Below are 26,620 nucleotides of genomic sequence, written 5' to 3' on the forward strand. Positions count from 1 at the left end.
GATGAGAGTGGGAATTCTTGTCTTAGCTCATCCTAGAGGGATGGTTTCAACACTCCATCACTAGGTATCATTTTTGTTGTGGGTTTCTTGCAGATCAATGATGGTAGAACAGCGCTGGAGTTACCTGGGGTCTTATTAAAACCCAGACTGCTGCCCCCACTCGAGTTTCTGATGCAATAGGTCTGGGTGAGGCCGGAGGGTTTCCATTTCGGATAAGTCCCCCGGCAACGCTGATACACTTTGAGAACCACCATTGTAGCGTTTCTCGATCAGGTTAAAGAAGTTCCTTTCTATTCTTAGCTTCAGTTTTATTTTAAAATCACAAATGGAAATTTTATCATTTTTTTTCCGATTTACTGAGATGATTGCGTAAAGTTTTCTTCCATCTATTAACCTATTGAACTGGTTTTCTAGGGTGAAACTTGCATCCCAGGGATCAACTTAATTTGATCCGATCTTGTGTAACCTGATGCTGTCTGCCTTTTGAATGCCGCTTGCTAAGAGTTCTGTGTAGAATGTTCGTGTTTACGGATTCCTCGCTGGGTCTCTGGGCCCCTGGCTCTTGCTGTGCTTGTCGAGCACAGTTTCTGCTCAGACTGAGTGCTAAGCAATGGAAGCGACTGCACTGATTACTATGCCCTTTTAATTGTACTTCTCACGTCATATTCCATTGTCGGTTTGCCTTGCTTCCCTGCTATTCTGTGAGCTTCCTGAAGGCAGGATCCTCATCTGCTCACGTACGGCTGTGTCCCCAGAGTCCACCACTGAGCTGGACACATCATAGGATTACTGTGCTCTTGTAAAATAGGGATGACAGGGGCCAGCCCCGTAGTGCAGAGATTAAGTTCGCATGTTCCACTTCGGTGGCCCGGGGTTCACTGGTTCAGATCCCGGGTGCGGACATGGCACTGCTTGTCAAGTTATGTTGTGGTAGGCATCCCACATATAAAGTAGAGGAAGATGGGCATGGATGTTAGCTCAGGGCCAGTCTTCCTCAGCAAAAAGAGGAGGATTGGCAGCAGATGTTAGCTCAGGGCTAATCTTCCTCAAAAAAAAAAAAAAAATAGGGATGAGGATTAAATAGCTGCCTTGGAGAAGATGACAATGCACTAATCCTGTGAGGGTAGGGGGGTATGGAAAGTAAAGAAATGAACATTTGTTGGTTCTCACTGTCTGCGAGACACCGGTCTAGTTCTCAAACAATCAGTATCAGAAGGTAAACACCATTCACATTTTACATGTGAGCGAACAGAGTCACAGGAAACCTCAGTCCCAGGAAATCTCTCATCACATTTGCTATTGCAAGGTGGTCGTGGACAGAGACCATGTCCTTATAAAGGTCCATGTCTCGTGGGAATCCTTTGGCATGCTGCCTCCCTTCTGATAATGAGAATTAGCTGGCTTATTCTGGTTCCTTTCTTTGCATGGGCTGCTGGGAAGCTCAGATCCTAATTCTAAGCTTAACCACTCTGGCTGGTTTGGTCCTCGTGGTCATATAGATGTTTGTCCTTTCTCATGGCCTTTATTTCCTGGATTTTTCCTGCTTTGGTGTCTTTATTTTTTTTTTTTAAAGATTTTATTTTTTCCTTTTTCTCCCCAAAGCCCCCCAGTACATAGTTGTATATTCTTCATTGTGGGTCCCTCTAGTTGTGGCATGTGGGACGCTGCCTCAGCATGGTTTGATGAGCAGTGCCATGTCCGTGCCCAGGATTCGAACCAACAAAACACTGGGCCGCCTGCAGTGGAGCTCGCGAACTTAACCACTCGGCCACGGGGCCAGCCCCCTTTTTTTTTTTCCCAAAGATTGGCACCTGGGCTAACAACTGTTGCCAATCTTTTTTTTTTTTTTTCTGCTTTATCTCCCCAAACCGCCCCCTGTACACAGTTGTATATCTTAGTTGCACGTCCTTCTAGTTGTGGGATGTGGGACGCCGCCTCAATGTGGCCTTACGAGCGGTGCTATGTCTGCGCCCAGGATCTGAACCCTGGGCTGCCGCAGCGGAGCGCTCAAACTTAACCACTCAGCCACGGAGCCGGCCCCTTTACTTTCTACTCATCACTTTGATGAGTGTTTTCTTATTACAAGTGGCCCGAAATCCCTTGAGGAATGTGTCAAGAGAATAAAAAAATAAAAAAATAGAAAATAAGTAAGGGTAATGGCTGAGCCGTGCAGTGCCCTCTTGGTTAGTCACTCACACAAAACGCCTTTCCGAGTGATGCGCTGCCCAGCCCCGCTCAGGCCCCTGCTTGTAGGAGCCCTGAGAACCGCCCGGGGAGGCGATCATTTCCGTAATTGAGATGTTTCAGATGAAGATAATTAACACGGAGATGCGGTTTCTCAGGATGCTGAGACTCATTTAAAGACCCAAGGAGGGTTCCAAAAAGAAACTACGGAACTAACTTTAACGTTGGCCTTCAACTCTTCAAAGCCAGATTGCTTCAGAGAGCGGGCCCACGCCGGGCTGCGCTCACCCGCCGGCCCGCGACACACGCAGCTGCTGAGCGCTTCGGCGGACCAAGCTCACCCCGGGTTTTCGGGCGTCCGTTCCTTTCTAGGAACTCCAAGGGCGACTACTGCCCCCCGACATCCTGTGAGGAACCATCTCAAATCCTCGCCACCAACATCATGAGAAAATGCCAGGAACCGGGCACCCAGGTCTGCGGCTCAGAACTGGGCGGCTCATACGGGGCACCAGCCCCTCTCCCATCCCGGCCTCCTAAACACTTGCCTACTGCTTGTTTTGGCTTCAGGTGGTAGGGGAGTGGCTGCTGGCGCAGCCAGGTGGGCAAACGGGAGACGCCACAGCCACCTCCCGGCGGGCAGCAGGAGCCGTGTCAACCGAGGCTCTGCTGTGGCCAGACTGCCACGTGTCCGTAAGAAGTCCCCAAGAAGGTTTAACTTAAAAATGTGTTTATCACCAGGAAAAAGTGGGTGTGAGACACCTTAGGTGCCAGCGCAGAAAAATCGAGGCTTCAGAGCCAAGCACCCTTGTCTTTTTAGCTTACTCGGGCAAGTCACTTCAGGTTCTGTCCTCCCTCGGAACTAGGCTGCAGTTCACCGAGTGCTGGGCACTATGCCGAGGCCCTATCCAACCTCTTACACTCTCCCAACATCACCCGAGATGGGTACTATTACTATTCCCATTTTACCAGGGAGAAGTAAAGATCAGAGAGGTTAAGTAACCTCTCCAAGGTCACACAGCAAAGCCAAGAAGCACAGCCTGGCCGCCTGGCCCCAGAGCCCACGATCTGAACTATGCTACAGTGACGGCCGCTTCTTGCGTCGGTCCATAGTACATGCTCAACAAACATCTAGTGAATTAAATGAAAGTGGGTTTGAGAGTCGGTGCCGGGTTCCTCTCCCCACCTGCAGGGCTCTCACTTCTGAGCAACAGGCAGATGCAGGTTGGCAGACAAACCTCCACCTGCTTCCGTGTTGACACACCGGTTGCTTCATCCCCACACGCAGGGAAGCAGGAAAGACAGAAGGACACACTGATCCATGCACAGCCGTCGTCACCAGGCCTTCGCAAGGCCCCTCCGTCTGCTCCGGCAGGAAGCCTTGACTCACTCGTCTCTCTCCAGGGAACTCCGCTCATGGTGGCTCTGGATCGGCAGGCGGGACCCAGAGCCACTGCGTGGACGGGCCTGGCAGTGGGGTGAGGGGGCAGAGAGGACGCTGCCGGGGGCCCGGCACGCACAGCCACAGCCCTGAGAGGAAGGCCAGCTCCACATCCTAAGGCTGGACGACAGGCAGGGGACAGAGATGCAGCGCGGTGGGAACTCAGGGCTCGGCCTGGGCTGCCGGCTCGGTGGGTGGGAGGTTCTCTCCCAGCCACTCTTTCTCCTCCGGGTCTGAGGTGGCTCGTGGTCGGCAGGGAGCTCCTCCTCCCCCGTCTACAATGTGGGCTCGACTCCGGGAGACGGCTGCCTGCCGGGATGCACAGTTCCCAGAATCCCTTGCATCCACGTGTGGCTGCCGAGTTCTCACCTGTGAGTGGATGTGATGTGTGTCCCTTCTGGCAGGTGTGCTCTCTCTGCCCTCTCTCTTCTCTTTTCTGCTGGCTCAAGGTCAACGCCCAGGGTGACCTTGGAAACCACACGTGGAAGACGGCGGGGCCTCCATCAGCTGGACCCCTGAGTGACGGTGCAGCAGAGCTCGCCCACTTCACCAACACACGCACCCACTTACCATTCACTTGACCCGCCTCAGACTGTCGGCACGAGCAAGAATGCACGCGTATTGTCTGAGCCGTTGCACTATAGTCTGTGGTTAGAGCCGAGGGCCTGCCTGACTGAGGGCTTCCTCTCCAGCTGGTCCTCCCATTTTTCCTCCACAGCGCCAGGATTTTCCTGGTTATAAAGCCAGACACCTTCTCGCTAAGTATTCTAAGGAGACTCATGACTGTGTACACCAGGAAACGTCTCCAGGAATGGTGATAGCAGCCTTGTTTGTTACAGCAAAAAATAGAAACAGCTCAAGACCCACTGACAGAAAAATGTATAAGTATAGAATGTCTAATAAATTCCACTTACAAAATGGAATACTACACGGCAATGAAAAGGAATGAATCCTGGCAACGTGAACCGTGAGTGAATGTCACCAACACAGTGTTAAACGTAAAAAGCGAGTCACAGAATAACACAATGACCACGGTTCTATGTATATAAATTCTAAGAACAAGGGGAAATAACATCAAGTACTTCAGAGATACTGACATGTGGTAAAATTATAAAGAGGAGCGAATAAGCAAACAAAATTCACATTTGTGAGACCCCGGGTGTGAGCGAGGAGGGGGGGGGTACCACGGGACTGCACAGGGGTTTGAACTGTTCTTTCTAAAGAAAGTTGTGCTCAGTACACACAGGTTTTCATTTCCTAATTATCCCTTAAATCATTCAGAAACATTACAAAGACGTTTTTGTGCCTGCGATCTACTTCATAATAAATCAGTCAGTAAATACATCTGGAAACCTCGCAGTCACCCTTGACCCCGCCTCTCCTCACTCCCACATCCCGGCCGTCAGCAAGCTGGTCGCTTCTGGTCTCCATGCCAATGATGAATTGAATGCACTCGCTTCTCTCCGCGGAACTAGGTGCAGCCTTCTGACTTGTGTCTTTGCTCCCATCCCATTCCTCACCCCAAAACCTGAGCTGTTCCCCACCTAGAGCATTCTTTAAAAGGATGTAGACCATGGGGCCGGCCCCCTGGCTGAGAGGTTAAGTTGGCACGCTCCGCTTCGGCGGCCCAGGGTTTCACCGGTTCGGATCCTGGGCGTGGACCTTGCACCGCTCCTCAGGCCATGCTGAGGCGGTGGCCCACATAGCAGAGCCGGAAGGACCTACAACTAGAATATACAACCATGTACTGGGGGGCTTTCGGGAGAAAGGAAAAAAAAAAAAATAGACCAGTCACATCACACCCTGCTTGGAGGACTTCCCAGGGCACCAAAGGGACAGCCAAGCTCAGTGATGGGGCCCAGCCTTCTCTCCCACCATCATGCCGCATCACTGCACTCGCTCCCTACGCTCCTGCCCAGAGGCCAGTTCTGGAACATGCCGTGCCGTCCCCACTCCGGGCCTTACATAGCTGCTCTCCCACCCTGACTCCTTCCCGTCCTTCCGCCCCGCTCTGAGCCGTCACCCCGCAGAGGGCCTGCCCAACCCCTTGTCCACGACAGGCCCCGAAGGCCCTGTTTGTTTCCTCCACGATCCGAGGGCCTCTGTCACTGTCTCCATTGCGAGAAGGGCTATGTTCCCCAAACACTCTCTCCAAACCTCAACTTGTACCTGTTCTTTGATTTGCAAGCGTGGCCAGTCTTTGCTCCAAAGCACAGCTCATTTTTATTATTTTTTTTAAAAAGCATTTTTATACATATACACGCCATATGTAATTATAATAAATAAATCACACACATGTCCGCCTTTTTGGGGTTTTTAATCCATTATTTATCTGCTTGGCTCCTGGCTCCTCCGTGCCATACCCACATTAACAATCTACTGTGTATCTGTCTATATTTTCCTCCATGGTCGAATAATCATAAATACACACACACACACACATACAAAGGTGGAAGGGGGCTTTGAGGTCGCGGTGACCACCATGACATCGTTTTACACGCACTATTTTGTCTTGTCTTTATCACTCAACACCACCTGTGGAAATCCCTCCAGGTCAGTTGGGAGATTTCCTGTTGATCCTTATTCAATGACGACATAATAGTCCAAGGTGTGGAATACACTAGAATGTGTTCCAAGGCCCCCTCTTGATAAGTGTTCCCTTTGCATCAGATGTTTTGCCGCGAGGAAGAGCAGGTAGTTGGAACTGTAACCCAGGTGTGCACGAGACCCGCCTGGAAGGTTCACAACATCCGGATGCCCGGGCCGATGAGGGAATCTGAAAGCAGCAGGCAGAGTGCACAAACGGGAGCCCAGAGCCCCATGGAATTGCTGATTCTGGGGAGGGAGGGAGTGAGGGGGCAGAGAGGCTCCACCCTGGCTGCACGTCAGAACCCCCAGGCAGCTTTGTGCAATAGCCCAACGTCCAGACAGGACTTCCGAGGGTGGAGACCCCGCCGCTGTTTTTTAACAGCCTTCCAGGCATTTCTATTGTGCAGACGGGCTGAAAACCGCAGGCCTGGCTGGTTAGGAACCCAGGCTATAAAGGTCACTTGTCTAGGCTCAAAGCTGCCTCCCCCACGTAAGAGCTCTGTGACCCAGGCACGTTCCTTCATTTCTCTGTGCCTCAGTTCCCTTGTCCATAAAACAAGGGTCATAGTCGTAAATACCAGTTAGCCTGCCGCAAAGGGCAGATGAGACGTCGCGTGTAAAACGTCTGGCACGAGCCCAGCACACCGCTCGTGCTCACCATCATCACGCTGTGGACGACGTGGGACGACACGGGCTTTGTAGGAAATGACAGTTCCCAGCGACTCTGTCCGGTCATCCAGAATGCCTTTCCGGCCACCCTCCCCTGGAGCCCCAGCTGTCCCAGGCTGACACTCTGCCCGCCAGGGCTGCCGGCTAAGGGGCAGGAGGCCACAGAGTTGGGTAACCTCCTGCAAGGCCCCGCAGCGACTTATTCCTGATTCTGAATACGGGGTGAGTCAGGTGGCCCAGTGCCACCCAGAGCTGTAAATCCCCACAAGAAAGACGGGCCCCTGATTCCTGTCTGGGCCGGAGCCTCCTCCTGGCTCGGCCCCAGGCAACTGAGCCCAGCAGGATGTGATCTGAGAGCTGCCGGGAGGGCCCTCCCTTCCCTTCGTCCCACCTCTGACCTCTGGGTCTCCAAGGGTCTTGTCCCCTGTTTTATGCAAGAATTAGGAGTATGGATGCACAGCAGTCACTTGAGGAAGGTCTGGGGGGCGCTACACAACAAAGTTATCGTTTATTGAGCGCTTCCTGTGTGCCAGGCACGGTGCTGCTCAGACCTCACTGAGCCCCGTGCAGCCTCTGCGGGGCAGGCACAATTATCATGCCCGTTTTACAGAGGGATAAACTGAGACTCAGCGAGGTTAAGTGCACGGCTAGGGAGCACCAGTGCAGCACTGGATCATCCGACGCTGAGGCGCATGGCCCTTCCGTTGTGCCACTGCCCAGGGGCTGCATGTGGACAGCCTGTCGGGGCGTGCTCCATGCGATCAGCGCAGACCGCACGGAGGGGCAGAGGCGAGGGTGGTGTGCTCCGACGTGGGCATGGTAGGGCTGTGGGACAACAGGCCTCCTCTTGCTTCAATCCACCCCACCGGACAGCCCCCAGTCTGGTCTTTTCGTCCTGTCTATGCTGCAAGTACTCTCCCACCTCCGGGCCTTTGCACAGCAGTTCCCAGTGCTTGGAAGCTTGTTCCTCTGCTTGCCTACAGCTCCGGGTCATCCTTTGGTCTCAGCCCAAACAGCACCTCCTCTGGGCGGTGAAGGTTGTCCTGTGAAGCGGGTCCCCACCCCCTTTATTCTCTGGACCTCACTTTCTCCACTTCACGGCGCTCACCATAATTTTTGGTTATTTGTGTTTCTTTACTTGCTACCTCCCTAGATATAAACTCCTGAGGTTGGAGATTTTGCCCGGCAAACAGAAGGTACTCATTGAAGATTTTGTGAGTGAACGAATGAGGAATAAAGAGAGGGTGCTGAAGGAGCTTTTGCTGGAGTACAGACAACTCGCCCAGCCTGGCAGCCTCAGGCTGTTTGGGCCTCCATTCTGACCTTCCCAGGGTCAAGGCTGATCTCTGTGTTGGAGGAACTATAACATGGGTTGGGGGGAGAGGGAGTCTCCCCAGAAGAGCCCAGGTGTCATCCTGGTCTCCCCAGGGGCTTCCAGGCTGGAGAACCAGGCCCTGGGAGGGACCAGACAGGGTAACCCCGGCAGCCGTCTGGGAAGGCAGGGGCCAGTGGAGGGGACCTTCACCCTCAGGCTTGATGACGTGGCCCCCACTGCTATTAGGAGCCACCCAGCCTGCACTCACAGGATCCCAGGTCTCAGCCCAGTGTCATCAAGGGTCCAAAACTGAGTGACGACCCTGGAGGGAAGGCCCAGTGATGGCATCTTTCTCCTGCTCACTCCGTGACACTTGTCAAGAGGCCTGAGCTGGATTTCAGAGGGGACAGGTGTGGTCCAGCTCACAGAGGCCAGAAAACCCAGCGGGGGCCTAACTGGCTGTGGAAGGCAGAATAGGGAGCCCTCAAAGATGTCCACGTCCTAATGCCCAGGACCTGTGACTACGTTGCCTTACACAGCCCTGGGGAAACAAGGTTACGGAAGGAAGAACGTTGCAAATCAGCTGGCCCCGAGACGGCGAGTCTCCTGGCTTATCCGGGTGGGCCCAGAGCAATCACAAGGGTCCTTCTAAGTGAAAGAGGGAGGCGGAAGAGTCCGAGAACTATCTGAAGATGCTAAGCTGCTGGCTCTGAAGATGGAGGAAGGGGCCACAAGCCAGGGGACACAGGAGGCCTCTAGAAGCTGGAAAGGGCAAGAGAAGAGATCCTCCCCTGGAGCTGCCAGGAGGAACACAGCTCTTCTGACACCACGACTGTCGCCCAGTGGGCCCCATTTCAGACTTCTGGCCTCCAGAACGGTGAGATGACAAACGTCAGTTATTTTAAGCCACTAAGTTTGTGCCAACTTGTCAGGGCAGCAGCTGGAGATGAATACACTGGCTGCAGCCTTTGCGGTGTGGACAAGTGAATATCATTTTCAGTGGCCCAAATGAGGATTTATTTTGCTTCCTCTGTCGCAGTGTTAGGTTCCTGGGGCTGCCCAGCTGTCCGACCCACACCCAACCTGGAGCACAGGAGGCAAACTCGAGATGCAAGAAGTTTCCAGGGCTTTCTGCTGGGTTCTCCCAGAGCTTGCGGCCGATCGGAGAGCATCCCAATTTTAGGCACTTGCCTTCTGGAAAGTCACCTTCTCAACCCGAACCCTTGCAAAAAAAAAATGATTTTTGCAGCATCCTCATTTGTCTCAGCCTCCAATGGAGGTGGGCTTATTCTGGGAAACTCCGGTCATGGGAGGGGTACTGGGAGTCTGTTCCAGGGAATCTAAGTAAACAGTGGAGAGGACGGGGCACGGGCGGAAGGCTGGAGCACCCTGCCCAACCACCTGGAAGCCGCCCGGCCCTGGGCCAGCTTGAGTTGCTTCTGTGGTTTGCAGCCCTAGAGAGGACAGGGGTTGGGAGGGATGAGCTGTGGCAGTGATTTCCCGGGGCTCTGTAGCAAGCCCACCCAGCCTTTCACAGGGCACCATTTCCTCCGCCTGGCAGGAAGTGGGATGCCACCAAGGGCACCCGGCGGGCCTCCCCACCCACACTGGCTTCCCCCATTGCAACACTCACAATGCAACCTTCCGGCCACAGCCCAGACCCTCGCCCCGCCGTGCTCCCTCGGTCATAGCAGCCTGACACTCGACCCCCAGGCTTGCATTTATGCATCCATATCATCACAACTGTCCAGGGCAGCCGTAACTTGTCCTGTGGCCTCTTGCAGGTACAACCTCACAGTCTTACCAGAATTCGGGCTCGTCAGTCCCAAACTCTTGGCAGGCCAGACAAGCAAATGCCTCAGCTGCAAGAAATTCCTCTGTCCTTGCTGTCATGTTCTAAGCCCAAAGAAGGGCCAGGATGAGGCTCAAACCATTTACGTTTCTGCAGATTTATTAGCCAGTGATGGAAACACAGCTGGACCCATAGGGAACACACATGTAACTGACACACATCTGGGGAACCCCCTGCCCCCTACGCCCTGCCCTCGGACAGCATTCACTGCCCGAGCTGTCTCCCTGTGCCCTGGCTTCTGAGGCACAGCAAGATACGGAAACAGCCACCAGAGGTCAACAGAAAGCCTAGGCCTGATTTTCCAGGAGTCTCCCCTCCTGCAGAGGGAGGGCCAGGGCCAGTGAAGCACCCACGCAGCATGAAAGACATTTCTCAACCGTGCACCCACAGTCCTTCCCATCTCCAGGAATTCCCCAGATATTTTCATCTCCAAGAGATTCCAGGAGGTTTGGGGACAAAGCCGGGTTTCTGAAAGTCAGATGATGGGGTGTTTAGAAGGCTAAGAGACAGTTATCCTTCCTTCAACACGCATCTCGGAGCAGCGACTATTGAGAGGCTCATGCTGGGCGCTGCGCGGGTCCAGAGTTCAGCATCTGGGCAGGACCTTGGCAGGCGGGATGCTGGTCCCACCCTGATCTCCATGGGCCCCTGCTGGGATCTCCCTGTGGGGAGGCTATGGGCAGAACCTCTCCTGTCCTGTGTGGACGCATCTGACTTTAGGGCTGTTCCCCTACAGAGCGAGAGGCAATCAGACCAAAGCAGAATCGTGGGTCCTTCCTCCATCAGGACACACAGGCCAACACGGCAGATGACACGCACGGAGGTTTCTAGACCCCAAACTGAACTAGGCCCCAAGTGGAGGCTTTGGGGATGGGAGGGGGATGTTTGGAGGAGTCCCCATGGGTCATGCTGATGCGCCTGAGAGGCCACAAGAAATGAGGTCCTTCTTCTTGGGGGGCCAAGAGGAATCAAGCGGGTTGCAGATGAGGCGTGAACACTTCTAGAGAAAGAGCTTCTGTTCAGGGGCCTGTCTCAGTCTCCATCACCCAGGCCCACGTCCCACCCCAGGGGGAGAGGTGGGGGATGGGACGGGCTCAGGGCACCATGTGCCACCACTTGAAGGCAAACGGCTGCCGGCGCACGTTGGTGCCGCAGTGGACCTCGCCGTGCAGCACGTGGTAGGAGGAGAAGTCGTCGATGAAGGTGCAGTGGAGGCCCAGCGGCTCCAGCAGGGACCGCACCTTCTCCTCCAGGCAGCAGCGGCCATTGATGACGGGCCCGAAGGGCTTGGGGATGCCCAGGTGCTGGCCCAGCACAAGCATGTTCACCTGCAGAGAAGCGAGCGCCCGGTCAGGGGTAGCGCTTCAGCACCGGCTCCCACCCTAACACCTCCCCCATACCTGCCAAGACCCGGGGTGGTCTTTTAGGCAGCCTTGAAAATAGCTACTCGCGCTTTCACGCAGTGGGAGAGGAACCTGGTCTGGGAAGAACTCTAACCAGCTGTGCCTTCCCATGGGAGCATCTGCAGAGCTCACAGCGACATCTCATTTCTCTGGTGACTGCCCTCCTTATTGATGCATTGTGGTGGCTGCCATGTGTGTGCAGCAGAATCCCAACCTCCCAGGCTGTGGCTGATCAGACCAGGGTAGACGTCCGAGCCAAGCTGGGCCAGTCAGATTCTCTCTCTGGGGTATTTGAAGTCGACATGGTGGGAGAGTTGAGTCAGTCTCTGCCTACGCCTGTGTTTATGTGTGGCCGTGTTCATATGCGTCCCCAGAGACACAGAAGCAAAGGAAGCCAAGTGAGGGGAAGGGAGGAGGGGGAGAATGATGTAGATACAGAGACAAGAGGCGTTCCAGGCCCTCCTGATGCCGCCCCCACAGCAGCTGCCCCTGCCCTCGGCTTTCACGATGTCCTTGTATTAAATCTTCCGCTTTGGCTGAAGCCGGCTTGGGTGGCCCTCTGTTTCCTGTCAACACACGAACCTGGACCAAGGCACAAGATTTCGGGGGCACATACATCTTCCTCCTTAAAGACGCAGGAAGGAAAGGGAGGGACGAGAGGCTCTGCGAGTGGGGAAATCGAGCAGGGGGAAAAGCTAGCCCGAAAGGGGAAGGAAAAAAGGGGATGAAGCAATGGTGGTGTGGACAGGCTCCCTGCGAGGCTCTGATGATGGGGAGCTGAGTTCCTCTGGGGGATGGAGGGAGAGGAGAGAGAAGGAAGGGATGGAGGTGAGGAGGGGACGGAGGCGGGGAAGGGATGAAGGAGCAGTGCTACTCAAAGTGTGGTCCTCAGACAGCAGCAGCCGCGGCACCTGGGCGGCTGCTTGTTAGAAAGGCCGTACCTCAGACCTGCTGAATCAGAACCCGTGGGGCGGGGCCCCAGCGGTCCACCAAAGCTCAAGTTTTAGAAGCACCAGATGCAAAGCCCTCAGGGCTTAATCAAAAGCCACTTCTTCCAGGAAGCCTTCTTGGATCTCCAGTCCTACCTCTAAGGCCAGAAGCGCTTTGTCCCACCTCTGAATCCCCACATCACTTTATTATCAATAGACTGTTGGGACAGACCCTTGGAGAGGTGCAGAGGGTCTCCCTCAGCAGATTTGATCGGAAGCTCCTTGAGGGCAAGGAGCAGCCTTAATCATCTCTGTCCCTCATGCAGGGTACCCTAAATATAGGAGGATGGGGGAACAGCTGTGGGTTGGGATGAAGGGAGCAGAAACGGCACCCGAGCTCCCAGCTGATGCTCCGCACTTTACACACACACCCGCATGCTGTCCTTAGTCCCCTGCCAGGTATCAAGCGGGCCCCTGGGAGGAGACGTGGACCTCCCCGACGGCCCCTGAGCGTGAGCTTGGCCAGTGAGCATCCTGCAGTGGCCATCACAGTTGGCCCTTCTGCTGGACACAGGATCTCTGATTCTCCATGCCACCCCCACCAGCCACCACAATCCCAAATATGGCGGTAACCAAACGTCTTGCCCCTCTGGGGAACGGAGGCTTGGGGTCTAATTTCCGGAAACCTTAAGTCAGGGGTGGTGGCCTCACCAGGTCAGGGAAGAAGGCCACTGCCTTTCTCCTCTCGGTCTTGAAGAGCTGGGGGATGTCGATGATGTCCCGCTCCGTCAGGCCCAGCTCCCGCTTCAGCACCTCCCGGTTCCAGTCGATGCAGCTCTGGGGAAGTGGGAAGGCAGAGCTGGGGAGACCTCGCCAGTGTGGGGGCGACCCAAGGGGTCACGTCTGATTAAGGAGAGGCAGGATGCCCAAGTGCCCACGGATCAACTTTCCACACAAACCTTCTCTGTGTGCCCTGGGTCCACCCCTCACAGTCCTATCCTACTAGCTGGGCTCAAATGAGAGCATTCCAGAATGTTCCACCCTTGACCTTCTTCCCTTCTCTGGATCCTTCACTCCTTAAGGGATCTCCTTCAGTCTCGTGGTTTAAAGCAGCATGTAGACACTGAAAAGTCTGAAATTTCTATCTCCCAACTTCGTAGAGCCCAACCTCTTTCCTCAGCTCAGACTTGTAAGTACAACCACTTTGCATTTCCACGTGCCCGTGTAACTGGCACATCGGATGTGACGTCCAAAGACACACCCTTCACTTCTACCCCTCCCGCCACCCGCGCCTCCCAACGTCCTCCAGCTCCGTAAACGTAACCGCTGTTCGGACCAAGCCTTGCTGTCATTCTCGATGCCTCCTCTCCTCTCCACATCCATCAGCAACAAGGCCCGCGGTCTCTACCTCTAAAATACAGCCCGGATCCGAGCCACTGCTCCCACCTGCTGGAGCGCCAGCCCCTCCCCCCGGTTGACGCAGAGGCTTCCTAACTGGTCTCTTTGTTTCGTGCTCTTGCTCCACGCGGTGGCCATGAAGATGCTCCTCACAGACCTCCCTCTGGGGGCTGGAATGGACCGAGGGCCCCTGCTGCGGGCTGCAGCTTTGAAGTCTTTCCTGTGTTGGTACCCCAGGCCGCACCGCCCCCCAGCTGCTAACAGCCAATGGCTGGGTGTGACAGGACACTAAGGCAGACCCGTTTCCGGCAGACAGGGGACCCCTCTGATGGCTTGCCGCATCCCCCGCAGCTTTGCCGACTGCCTTAGATCGCACGGCCCTGTGGGATGCGGTCCCCCCCAAGCTTCCGTCACTCTCCTACACCCAGGGCCAGTATTCCCGTCTCCTCCGGCTCCCTTCCGTTTTCCCTCGCACAGACACTGTCCCTAACAGAATCCTCAGGTGTTGAACCCCATCTCGGCATTTGCTTCTTGTAGGACCCTGTGCTGCTTCTTCTGGTTGCCCTTCCAGACGCCACCCTACACCTTTCTCTGCTCAGCGCCCTGGGAAGCTGGTCCTTGGGACTCAGGGCCTCCCCCCGCCCTCTGGCTTCTGGTTGGGTTCAGCCAATGGCGGCTCTGGCAGGAGATGGGGACTGCCAGCAGAGTGCAGTTGGGGTATTTGTTCCGCCGGCTCCCTCCTTGCTGGGTCACTGTGCGCCGGCTGTGAAGGTCACAGCTCCTGTCTGGTGGCCATCTCTTCCGAGTGACCTCTCGAGGTTCCCGGAACAGCTCCCTCGCCTAATTCCTTCGGGACCAGGGCTGGGACGGCTGCCCTCTTCCGGGCCTGGGGGTGGTCCCTTGCCGATTTCCTCAGATCCTTCCCGCGTCTTTGTAAAGATTTTCCTTACTAAACTTTTCCAGTTATCCAGCTTGAGGTGCCAGGTGTTTCCTGCTGGGACCTACTGTCACCACCCCCCACCCTGCCATGACATACGGATACATTCTCAACATAGCCGCAGAGAGCTCGTTTCAAAGCACAAGTCCGATCAGGTCCCTCGTCTGCTCAAATCCCCCGAGGGCCTCAAATCCCACTCAGAGCCACAGCCACCGTCCCAGCTATGCCTTTCAAAGCCTGTGTGACCCGGCCTCCCCTCTCTCCACCTTGGCCTCCTGGTTTGTTCTCATACACTCCAGGCCCCTTCCTTCCACCTCAGGGCCACCGTCTGTGCTGTTCCTCTGCCTGGAATGCTTGTCCTTCTCAAATGCATGGCTTACCCCTCATTTTTCTTGGGTCAAAGGAGAGGGTTTGAGCCCCTCTGTCTGGGCCTGTTCCAGCCTGAGCTTTCACGAACCGTGAGGCCCGGACTTCGGCTCCCATCCCTTCCCCAGCAGGCGCCCCCAGCCTCCACTCCCAGCCTGTGGCCCTCATACCTGCACAAACTTATTGTAGCCGATGAGGCTTTCATTGGAGAGCACCTGGTTGATGGAGATGGTGTTGACCGGCTGAGCACCTGTGACGGAGAGAGATGTGAAGGCAAGGGCAGGAGCAACGCCACCCGCTCTGGGAAGCAGCCAGGCGGGGCCAGGTTCACAGCGGCCGGTCTCGCTGAGTCAGCAGCCTGCGGGCCTTTCTGGTTTGCGCAGCACCGGCTGCAGGGCTCCGCTTGGCCGCTGCCAGGTCTGGGCTGAGAGGGGCGGCAGGGGCAGGTCGCCGTCCACTGTGAACTTCAGACTTTTCTTTGAGGGCCCTGGAAGGGGTGACACCTTTGATTGGAAATTTATAACCCCCCCAGGGTACTGGGTGATGACTGCTCTTCTTTTGGCCAATGGTGGGGCGGGGGGGCTGGGTCACCCACCTACCTACCAGCGCCAGCTCTTATGGACCCCATTGGACATTGTCCCTCCAACAGGTGACTACATGGCAAAGGGGCTCCCCCGAGGCCCAGCTTTCCCACCCGCCTGATGTGGTGCTCGGGGAGACAGGGCAGGACAGGGGAGGGGAGGTTGGAGCCAACACTCACAGCCACCATTTATTAAGCTCTTCCCACGTGCAGGCCCTGAATTCAGGCCTCTGCACTCAGTGCCTCACTGGGCCCTCACTGCAACCCCACAGGGTATGCGTTATCATCCCCACTTTACAGATGGGGACACTGAGGCTAGGGAGGTAAAGAGACTTGCCCAAAGTCCTCCAGCTAGGAAGTGGGGGCTTGTGATTCAAACCCCAGCCCAGTGCTCACAAAGGGCCTGAAGCCTTGACCCGCGTGTGTGCAGACTCAGCATCCTTTCCACCCCGGCTGGAGTCAGACAGCTGGGGTCCTCCCGCAGCTCTACCGCATTCTCGCTGAGGCCTCTGGGCCAGCGACTGCCCCTCTCTGAGCCTCACATTCTTGGGTATGAAGCCAAGTGACAGTCACCCTCACAGGCTCCCCTGAGGTCAAATAGGATGACAGCACGGAGCACACAGTCTGGGGCCTGGCACGAAGTAGGTGACCGCTGAGCTGCGCCGGGCCTCCCTGGTCACTGCCCTGGGCGTCAGCCCTGCAGGGCAGCATGGTGGCTATGGGTGGCCTGACAGCTGTGAAGTCCCTCGCTGTCCCTCTCAGCTGGAAAAACTGCTCAGCCTATTCCTGAGCCCTGCTCACTGCAAACCCGATACTCTGGGAAGATGGAGACGGCTTTCCGCCTGCCTGGGACATAAAATCGGACCTGAGGATTCTTCAGGCGTGGTCTGGGCAACGGGGCTGGGAAACGGTGCTTTATTTCCCTTTACAGCTGGGGCCCCAGGACTGCATGGGGAAGGGGGAAAGGGGGTGAATGGAGATTGCGGGGCACGTGGGGAGTCTGGGAGCTGTAAGTTCCGCAGAAGCTTCTCTCTCGGAGGTAGATTTGGTCCGGGGCATTATCTAACTCCCAAGAGGCCACGGGGCCAAGAAAATCTACGATCCCGCCAGACACTGGGGTCTGTGCCCTGGGACCCCGGGGTCCCAGTCAGAGAGGAGGGATCCCGTGGGAGTCAAGGTCTTGGTGGAGATGAGAAAGGGAGTGGATCTGAGAGCCGTTCCAGCAGGCGCCCCCGCCCACGCCAGCCCCAGCCAGGTCCCTCTGTAAATTCCCCCCGCGCAGAATGAAAAAGTGGGGCCCCTTGTTCAAAGCGCAGGAAAAATCCACCTTTAAAGGTACTAAAATATAAAGCTTTTTCTTTCCTCACGGTCTCTCTTGCCCTGTCATGTTGTTTTCACCTGCTATTGATGTCACGCTCTCACCGGCACGGGGACACCCACGATGCGAGTGTAGACCCCACCGCAGGCTGCCGGAACCACGCTGGGACTTGGCGCATGCGCACTGCCCGCCGGCTCCCAGGAATCTCAGCGCTGGAGCGGTGGGACCCTCCTGCTGCGCCAGGTGTGGGGCGAAGGGGAGCTGGACGCCTCTTCCCACAGGCCCGCCACCCCAAACCTTGGCGAATGGGCGATCTCCAGGGGCACTGAAGCCTCTGCACGGGGATGTGCTAGGTACCTGCATCCGGGGTGGACGAGAGGCTCACCCCCACCAAATTGCCCAGCACGGGCCCTGTGGCGCGGCCAGTCCAGGACAGGGACGACTGAGGCCAGGCCCCGACTGAGCTGCTGGGAGCACGTGCGCCCGACCTCCCCAGGCCCAGGCTCCCGCTGGGGGTGGAGGGCTGCAGGGAGCGGTCGCCTGGTCGGCTGGGGCTCTAAGGGGCGAGGGAACAGGGAGAGGCCTCACCCCAGGGAGGCAGGAGGCGGCAGGAGGCGGGACTGCTCATGAACCCAGCCTCCCAGCCCCTGTAGATGCTCCATGGATCAACCAGATTCCACTCACAAAACACACATTATTAAGATTTTCAAGACAGTGCTGCCAGAGCATTAAACCCCAACACAGGGCCATTCTGAGCAGCGGGCCGTGTGCCACCGCATGGGTCACGTGCCCACAAACTGCACAGTGGTGGCTGGTGGAGCAAGGGATCCTAAAGTTGGGGGGGAGCCTTGCTTTAACATTTGCCATCCCTGTCTCAAGCCCCGTGAGGTGCGGGGGGAGGGAAGCTGTGGGGAGGGACACAGCACTGATACCCACCACAAACCCCTTGGAACAGGAGGGCCCTGCCATGGCCCCACTTCTTCTTCTCCTGAAAGAGCCTGAGGCAGGTGCTGGGGCTGGCCAGGAGCATCCGGAAGCCCTGTGTGGACAGAGCAGATGGGGTTGAGCTCCCCGGCCTCAGCGGGGCCCCCCGGAGCTCGTCCCCTGACCCAGACGCCGGGGACAGGCTGTTGCCAGTCCTTACCTTCCCATCGGGGGCAGGGACAAAGCTCAGAAACTCATCCACGTGGCCCACGGCCAGCCAGTCCACAAAGAGCTCCACAGGCGGCTGCACCTTCTGCGCGTGCAGGAAGTCCCGCACCACCCGGGTGACCCTGCGGCCACTCGACCTGGGGCCAAGGGGTCAAAGAAAGTTGCTGAACTAAAAAAAAAAAATCTATGCAGAAATGGAAAGACAAGCGTTCAAGATTGCCACAATATCTGCAAAAAAACACGCATTGCTTTTGTAAGCAGGAAAGACAATACATATATATTTTTTAAAATTCCACTCCAGGTGAGTTCTCGATGAGGCAGACGCAGGGCAGGTCAGTCCCACCAGGTCAGCGACCCACCCGGGTCTCGCCGTCCAGCACATCCACAGAAGCACCCTCAGGGCCCATCCTGAGACCGATTTCACCCCCATCCTCACTCCCCCACGGCCGGGCGGTTCTTCTTTGAGTTTAACTTGCATCTCTCATGCTGCAGCCTCACCTTCCTGCCCAGCAGTGCAGAGAGAGGTGGACGAGATCACCCCTGGGGGGGTCTCACAGCCCCAGCATTTTATGTTCATGAATTTAAGCTTCATTCCTCTTTTGCCTTCTGAAAAAGTCCCTAATGGCGTGGCCCAAACTCCCTCCCTCTGTGGGATCTTGTGTTTGAGGGCAGAGAGCCCCCTCCAAAGCTTCTTGATTCACCTGTTATTTGATAGCAAGTCTGTTCTAAATGCTTTGCTGAATTTAGTTGGCTCTGTGTCTTGGTCTATTTCACAGCAAATAACCATGACCCTATAATTCCTTTTCTTTTCCACCAGTCCCCCTGTGTCACATGTTGAATAAGACATAATCTGTTTCTCTCTCCCTCTCTGTTACTGCCATTTCATTTTTCATGTCCTATTCAGGAAAAGATCTGATATTAGTCATTTACACTATAGTATGAACAAGCTTTGACTTAAATGCAATTTCTCCCAGGACTGCTGAGACTTAAAGGTCTTTCCTCTATAACTATTAATGGACAGAAACATCTATTTACTTTCTGAATGGGAAGACCTGAGTCTAGTCAGAACTTTGCATTCTGTGTGACCTTTACCTGGTCACGCACCTTCTCTGGGCCCACTTGTAAAATGAAAGGGTTGGACTGCATGATGTCTTAGGTCCCTGCTCACTCTGGCCTTCTCAAACCCCCTGAGATAAGTGACAGTTTCGACAGCTCCCGCCACCACCACCGCCACGACCACAATGTCATCACTGCTTCTTTCTGATTCTCTTCAAGGAGTGGAGGGGCCCCTCATCCCCCAGCCCCGAAGCCACCGTCACCACCCCCACCATCAGCCTCCGCCCCAGGAACACCTCTCCCTGCTCCCCTCTTACCCAGGCAGGTTGCCCCCGATGAGGATCCTGCCCAGGGGGTACTCCTTCCCGTTGGCCACCACGGGGGGGCTGACCTCCAGGTTTCCAAAGGAGTCCAGGCCACTCACAGAGCTGTCTCCTGGTTCCCGAGTCACATAGCCAAAATCTGGACCCTGGTAGGGGAAACTGAGTTAGGCTGGGGCGGGGAGGTGCTCACCAGGAAGAGCTTGAACCAACTCGCTGGCCTCTGGGCTCCCTAAAGATGGGGCGGGATGGTCACCCCCTCTTCAGATGGAAACGCCGAGTCAAAGATGGGGACCTGACGGATGCGACGTTTCTCGCACCCCCGCGGCCGTGCACAGGGCCATCGGGAAGCACATGGGCCGCCTGGCGGTGCCGCCGTATGAGAGCAGGGCAGTCCCAGGTCACAGGGAGACAGCAGGGAGGGCCCTGGCTGCTCCCCATCCGACACGGAGCCCAAGGCCACGGCCACCCTCGACCCTGTGCTCGGCCTTCCTGCCACCTGCAGCCCTAGGCAGGGATGTGGCTGCTCCAGAGCAGCCAGCCCTGGGAGCCAAGAGCCTGGTGCTGGCCTCGGAGCCTCAGGCCTTCGACTCGAAAAGGAGGGAATTCCCCAGGGCCGTCTCTTAGCAGGAGCTCAGGCAGCACTGAGGGCCGGGGGAGAGCTCAGACCACCTGTGTGCCCAGCGGCGGGCTGGAGAGGCCTTCCACCCTCCACGGCACGAAGCAGTCTCCCCTCTTTCCTCCAAGCATCCCTTGAGACACCCTCTTTATTTTATTCCCAATAATACTACCAGCTAACTGTGTGCTACACTCCCTCCATGTGTGCATGGAGAAGCCTCACAAACACCTGTGAGGCCTGGGCTAAAATACCATTTCTACTGATGAAGAAACTGAGGCTCAGAGAGGGGAAGTGACTCATGCAAGGTCACACAGCACATGAGTGAGAGCCAGGTTGTTCTGACTCCAAGGCCCATGTTCTTACTAGCTCTGCGATCCTGCCTCCCCCGTCTAAGGTGGCCAGATTTATAATAAAGATATAGGATGCCCAGTTAAATGTACATTTCAGACAAACAACAAATATGTTTTGAGTAAAAGGATGTCCCGGGCAATGTTTGGGACACACTTATACTAAAACGTTACTCCCTGCTTCGCTGGAATTCGAATCTAACTGGGCATCTCCTGTCTCTATCTAGCAGCTCCGCCCCTGTTCCGAGGGAACGCGGTTCCTGGCGTGGCTCTCGGGTGACGTCCGCTGGCCCTTGGGCGCTGCGGCCGCCCACTCACCAGGATCCTTTTGTAGGGGAAGTCCTGCAGCTCCCCGTTCCTGGGGGAGTCGAAGACCACGGGAAAGGTTTTGTGCGGCGCCTGGATGTAGCCCAGCTCCATTTCGTCCTGCAACGAGAGACGCCGCGCTGCGGATGTCACCCGCTCCCCTGCCTGGCCCCGAGCGCTCCGGGACAACTGTTCAGGGGACCCTCTGCCTCAGGCCTGCTGGGGCCCAGGGCGGGGGCAGGGCGGGGGTCCTCATGCCTGCTGGCTGGGGGACGGGCTGGAGGCTCAGAGACGGGGTCCACTTGCCTTGCGTCACACAGCAAGACAGGTCAGGAAAGAACGAGAACATGGACGTGACCTCAGGGGTGTCCCCGTGCTGGGCCAGGGCAGAGTGGACGCAGAGAGGAGCTCAGGGTGGTCTGAGTTGGACAAACAGGCTGCTGGGCATCAGCCAGCACCTCCAGCTTCCACGTGTGGTCATGAGGGGTTGAAGGCTGGACAGGGCTGAGGGGACCTGAGGAGGTACAGCTGTGCCTCCCCCTTAGACCTGTTAACACGCCCAGCGCAGTCCTGCCCCCTCTGGCTCGGGAGGCAAAGCTGGCCCTGCAGTGATGAACTATATATCCAACGAGAAGCTCACTGCGGTGCGCCTGGCCCAGCCCTTTACAAATATTCACTCCACTAATCCTCATGACACCCCTAGGTGGAGGCACTATTCTCACCCCATGTTACGGGTGAGGAAAGTGAGGAACAGAGAGGTCTAGTTATTTGTTCAAGGGCACACAGCTAGTCGGTGGCACAGCCAGGATCCAAACCCAGCCTGTCTCACTCAAGTCCTGCCCTGACCACCTCACTGGACGAACCTCCAGCTGAAATGAAAGCTCCTTGGCTTAGCATCCAAGGCCTCCCACCTCAGCTCTTGCCCTGCACGGAGCCTTGGCCCTGGTCAAAGAGAACAGGCAACATTCTTTCTAATGCCTCCCACCTCTGGCCATCGCTCATGCTGATCCTCTGCCAGACCCACCAACCACTGAGCCCCAGCACGGCCCTGACCAGCTCTGGCCCTGGCATTTGCCCCGCTGAGAGCTCCTTCGTTATGGGGGGATCGACGGGGAATAGTCAGGAAGATGCAGCGATGTTGTGCGTGGCCCGCAGCAGGCACTCAGTGAATGACCGAGTCATCATCCGTCCGTTTGCCAGATCTGGTCCAGCTCGGATGCCCTTCCTCCTGGCAGTCTCCACTGACCCCGAGACAGAGGTGACGGCGCCCGGCTCCAAACCCTGCTGGCACTCTGCCAGCACCCTGCCCCACCTGAGACAGTCCGAGTCGGGGGTCTCCATCATCCACCACATCACGGCTTCTCCTCCTCGGCACGATTGGCCTTCGGGGCCAGATAATCCTTTGTCGTGGGGCCGTCCAATGCACCATGGGATGTTTAGCTGCATCCCTGGTCTCTACCCACTGGAAGCCAGTGGCACCACCACCCTCAGCGTGACGACCAGAAACATCTCCAGCTACTGCCAAATGTCCCTTGGGGACAAAATCACCTTCCTTTGAGAACCACTGGTCCAGGCCTTTGATGGCCAGGGGTGGGTGCCTCGACCTCTGCCATCCCCCTCCGGCCCAGCCCAGCGCTTAGCCCAGATCCTGTGGGTGAATGAGTGTTGAACCCAGTGTCAGTGTGTCCCTGGGTTCTAGAAAGTTCTGGAGAGAGGGAGGGCTCTCCGTCTAGAATTAGAAAGATCACTGCCGTGGGGAGGACGATCGCAGCCCCCGGTCCTCCTGGATGCTCCCCAGCAGCATCCCCCGCTGGAATAGGCCAGCTTCTCCCTCCAGGACGGTGTCCGGCTGGGGGCCACCCGGCGGCCCTGGTACCTGGATCCAGCGGTCATTGCGGTTCTCCGTCTGCGGGCAGATGGTCAGCTTGCAGCCAGCCTTCCTGACCAGCTCTGCCACCGCGTCCACGAAACACGTGTTGTTCCTCACACTGCGGACAAGCCCGGGGAGAGCGGCTCAGGACAGAGCCAGGCCTGGGGGCCAGAGGCACCAGCAGGGTCAGGAGGACACCTGGTGCCCCCACACTCACCGGCACACGTACACCTCCAGGGGCGGCAGCGTGCTGGGCGTCATAATCCAGGGCGCCACACGGAACACCACGGTGTCAGTGAAGATCGGGGATTCAGAGAAATCCTGCGGGGGAAGACCGGAGTGGGGAGAGCACTGACCTCGGAGTCCAGAGGCCTGGGTGGCTCAAGGACCACAGAGGGCCTTGAGCCAGCCGCCTGCTTCTTGCTTTCTGGTGAGGCACCGGCGGGGCGGTCCAGAGGTCTGGGGTCTTTCACGCCGGCGGTGCCCTCCCTGCCCTGGCCACCCCCTACCTCGTTGGAGTCGTCCAGCAGGGTGACGTGGAAGGAGATGAGGCCCGTGAAGCCAGCGTCGGGGAAGGAGAGGCCCTCCACGAAGAAGCGCTCCTCGTCCCCGTGGAAGCGGGGCACCTCGTAGGACAGCTTGTCCTGGCCCAGCACGTGCCTGTAGGCCTCGCACGAGTCCTCGGGCCCTGGGAGGGGACGAAAGGGGCAGCCGTGACTCCCTGGTGGGCCTGAGACGCGTGAGGGATGCAGGAAGAGCTGTGCAGCCTCACCAGAAATTGTAAGCCGGACCACAACTCCCACCTCTCACCTCCCACAGGCAAAGGAGGGAAAGATGCTTAATACCCGGTGTGGGCAAGGCAAGGGAAGGACACTGCCTTCTGAGGTTGGCGTTCAGATCCTTCGGAGGGCAATTGGCGGCATCTAACAAGGTGATGTTCGCCCCTAACCCGCAACTCCACTCCTAGGGATCTTTCCTACAAAATACACGTACAAGGCTGTCCACTGGCCGTTCATTCATTCATTGAACAAATGCTCCCTGAGCACCTACAAGGCACCCACGAGGCGTGGTGCTGGACTCAGGTACAGCCGTGAGCACGGTCCCTGCCCTCAAGGTGTGTTGTTGGAAATCATAACACTGCAGACCACTGCGTGTTCAGGGGACCAGACGAGTTCCTCACCTCCACGCTTTGGAGTACTACACAGCTGCGGAAAAGAAGGACGCGCAGCTACGGAAACACACGGAAACATGCACAGGGCATATAATTCAAGGAAAGAAAAAGTTTGGAAAGCAGAGTGTGTACACACACTCTTAGTGCTTACAGAAAAGGTCAGGAGGAAAGCACACCAAGTTGTTAACGGTGAGCACATTTGAAGACGCTCAGGGGTGGGGATAGAGAACTCGCATTTCTTACTTTATGTGTGTCTATACTGTTTGGTCTTTTAAAAATGAGCGTCTCATTACTTGTGTACTTTTGTATTTTTAAAGGTGTTTCAGATCCCAGCTTGTACATAGGCTAAGGCAGTGGCAATGTAAGGCTGTGGTTGGAATTATGTCGGAGCGAAGAGCCCTGGGGTCTGAGACTGGCCTTAAAAAACTTCAGGAGGGACCGGCCCTGTGGCGCAGCAGTTAAGTGCGCACGTTCCGCTTCAGCGGCCTGGGGTTCGCTGGTTTGGATCCCGGGTGCGGACATGGCACCGCTTGGCAAGCCATGCTGTGGTAGGCGTCCCACATATAAAGGAGAGGAAGGTGGGCATGGATGTTAGCTCAGGGCCAGTCTTCCTCAGCAAAAAGAGGATTGGCAGCAGTTAGACTGGGCTAATCTTCCTCAAAAAAAAAAAAAAAACACTTCAGGAAACAGAGGGAGCAATGAAGCCAGCCAGGCAGAGTAGGGACAATCCTTGAGTCTGAGTGGTTGGCACATGGGGGTTCGCTACGCTGTTCTCTCTACTTTTGTGTTTGTTCGAAAGTTTTGATAATAAAAATTTCTAAAGGTGCTTAAAATATATTTTTCAAATTCATTTATCCCATAAAACCGCCTCAGGCCATGGCTGTCCCAGATGACCAGTCCCAAGCTCTCACATCTGACTGTTCTTCCTCTGACCCCCAAGACAGCTCGGGAGCCTGGGCAGAGCCTGCCCTCCAACCCAAGGTGGGGAAACTGAGGCCCCGCTGGCAGCACAGGGTGGGGGAGGGGCACGAACTCACCGCAGGCGTGGAAGACCCGTGCCCGCTCGGCGTCATAGCTGGAGGTGTGGAGGACAAGTTTGTGGTCATCAAAGAGGGCAGCGGGGCCTTGGGTGCGCAGGACCATGACGGACATGTCTTCCAGGTCTGCGGAGCCAGACACAGGGCGGCCACTCAGGGGGCCTCTGACACCCGCGCATCTCCTCCTCCGGCCTGCCGCCCTCCCCAGGGCAGAGGGTGCTAAGACCTGGGTCCTCGGGCCCCAGCTCTGCCCACCCTGTGAAAACACTGGAAACCCTCAATAGCCAACCAGGAAGTCTGTACGCATGTGATGCGGTGAGCCACCTCACAGACGGCTGGGCCCGCGCTGCCTCATCTGCCCAGAGAAACAGGAAGCGCGGAGCAGCCAGCCTGGTGCCTGGCACACGACAGGTGCTCGCGAGGTGTGAGGGGGAACAAGGCCACCTGGGCAGCAGGCAGATGGGGGCTCCAGCCCCAGCCCAGCATCACGCACTGTTGACCCTGGGTGGGCCCCTCCTCCCCGAGCCTCAGCGTTCCATCTCTGGAACGAGGGACATTTATGCGCCCTTCGGAGCAGCTGTGAGCGCCTCGTGTGTAAGCTCCTGGCTCTCACCCCGGGGGACTGCAAGCGTTCTTCACGGGGCTGCTGCACGCGGTTTGGAATGCACTTAATAGAATGTGGCGTTCCTGAAACACTGGCCAGAGGCACCTTGGCGGGGGGGGGCCGGGGGGGGATGGCCGGATTTGGGGTTGGAATAGGGAGCCTTGGGTCTGCCACAGACAGGAGACATCCAGGGTTGGGGGGGGGGTCTCCTGATGTCTGAGCCTCAACGTTCTCGTCTCTAAATTGGGGTGATGTTCCCCTCCCCTCCGACTTGGATGATTAAATGAGAATTCTGGGAACGGACCAGGCACATAGCAGGTGCTCACATAATGTTAGCATCCTCCGCTCCACTGGAGGGAGAGAAAGGTGAGTCAGCTCATTTCCAGAGTCCTGCCCTGGCATGTGAGTGCCTGTGGGCACTGTGGATATGGGGGGGCAACTGCCAGCCTGAGGCAGGTTTTGAGGAATGTCGAGGTATGTCCGGGAGCTGGCACTCAGGTCCTGAGCTCTGCCTTCAGAGCCGTGCCATGGGTAGGAATCCCTGTGGCTAGCTGAGCAGTGACCCTAGACACCCACGGACAGGGGCTGCCCCACCCCCCTCACCTTGCAGGCAGTGCACGTGCTGGTCACAGTTGTCTCGCTCATCACAGTTCAGATTGTCCTTGTCGCAGTTCACCAGCAGGATGGCTCCATACCCACCAGGCCCCCAGACCCACTGCCGCTGCCAACGGCAAAGCATAGCTGTGATTGGGGCTCAGATCAGACCTGTGCCTCCCTCCCCCGCAGCCTTCCAGCCCCATCTCCTCCTCTTCACGCTACCCTGTGAGGGTAGGTCCACTCTCTCTGAAGCCCCTCCTGCCCAAGAAATGGTACTGGCTCCCTACCGCCCACACCATCAAGTTCAAACTACAGGGCCGCCTTTCTTAGCTGACAGCGATGTGTCTCCAGCCAATGTCCTCTTTCTCAATAGGCAGCTGCCTGATGATAAGATCTGCTCTTCCGGCCAGGCCTTGGCTTCTGCTGTCCCCTCCACCTGCAATGCCCTCCCTCTTGCATTGCTTTAGAGTCCAGCTCAAGTGGACTTCAGGGGACGTCTTCCTCGCTCATGCAGCCCACCTTGACTTTCTCCTCTGAACTCCCAATGTATTAAGTGCCACCAC

General features: G+C 56.6%; 1 protein-coding gene across 1 annotated transcript in view; it reads right to left on the reverse strand.

Moving 5' to 3' along the window:
* Positions 1–10,128: 10,128 nt before the first annotated feature.
* PADI3 (peptidyl arginine deiminase 3) overlaps positions 10,129–26,620 on the reverse strand; it is a 31,699-nt gene continuing 15,207 nt past the window's right edge. Inside the window, exons 5-16 of the mRNA XM_001488029.5 lie at positions 26,064–26,181; positions 24,857–24,982; positions 23,158–23,336; positions 22,866–22,969; positions 22,655–22,766; positions 20,791–20,898; positions 19,504–19,655; positions 18,123–18,267; positions 17,915–18,017; positions 15,251–15,330; positions 13,091–13,216; positions 10,129–11,375 (exon numbers count right to left, since the gene is read on the reverse strand). Of these exons, the coding sequence (XP_001488079.2) occupies positions 11,142–11,375; positions 13,091–13,216; positions 15,251–15,330; positions 17,915–18,017; positions 18,123–18,267; positions 19,504–19,655; positions 20,791–20,898; positions 22,655–22,766; positions 22,866–22,969; positions 23,158–23,336; positions 24,857–24,982; positions 26,064–26,181 (1,587 nt within the window). The 3' untranslated portion in view covers positions 10,129–11,141. The remainder of the gene's footprint in view (positions 11,376–13,090; positions 13,217–15,250; positions 15,331–17,914; positions 18,018–18,122; positions 18,268–19,503; positions 19,656–20,790; positions 20,899–22,654; positions 22,767–22,865; positions 22,970–23,157; positions 23,337–24,856; positions 24,983–26,063; positions 26,182–26,620) is intronic.

Source organism: Equus caballus, chromosome 2 (genome assembly GCF_041296265.1).
Source record: "Equus caballus isolate H_3958 breed thoroughbred chromosome 2, TB-T2T, whole genome shotgun sequence".
NCBI classification, from domain to species: domain Eukaryota; kingdom Metazoa; phylum Chordata; class Mammalia; order Perissodactyla; family Equidae; genus Equus; species Equus caballus.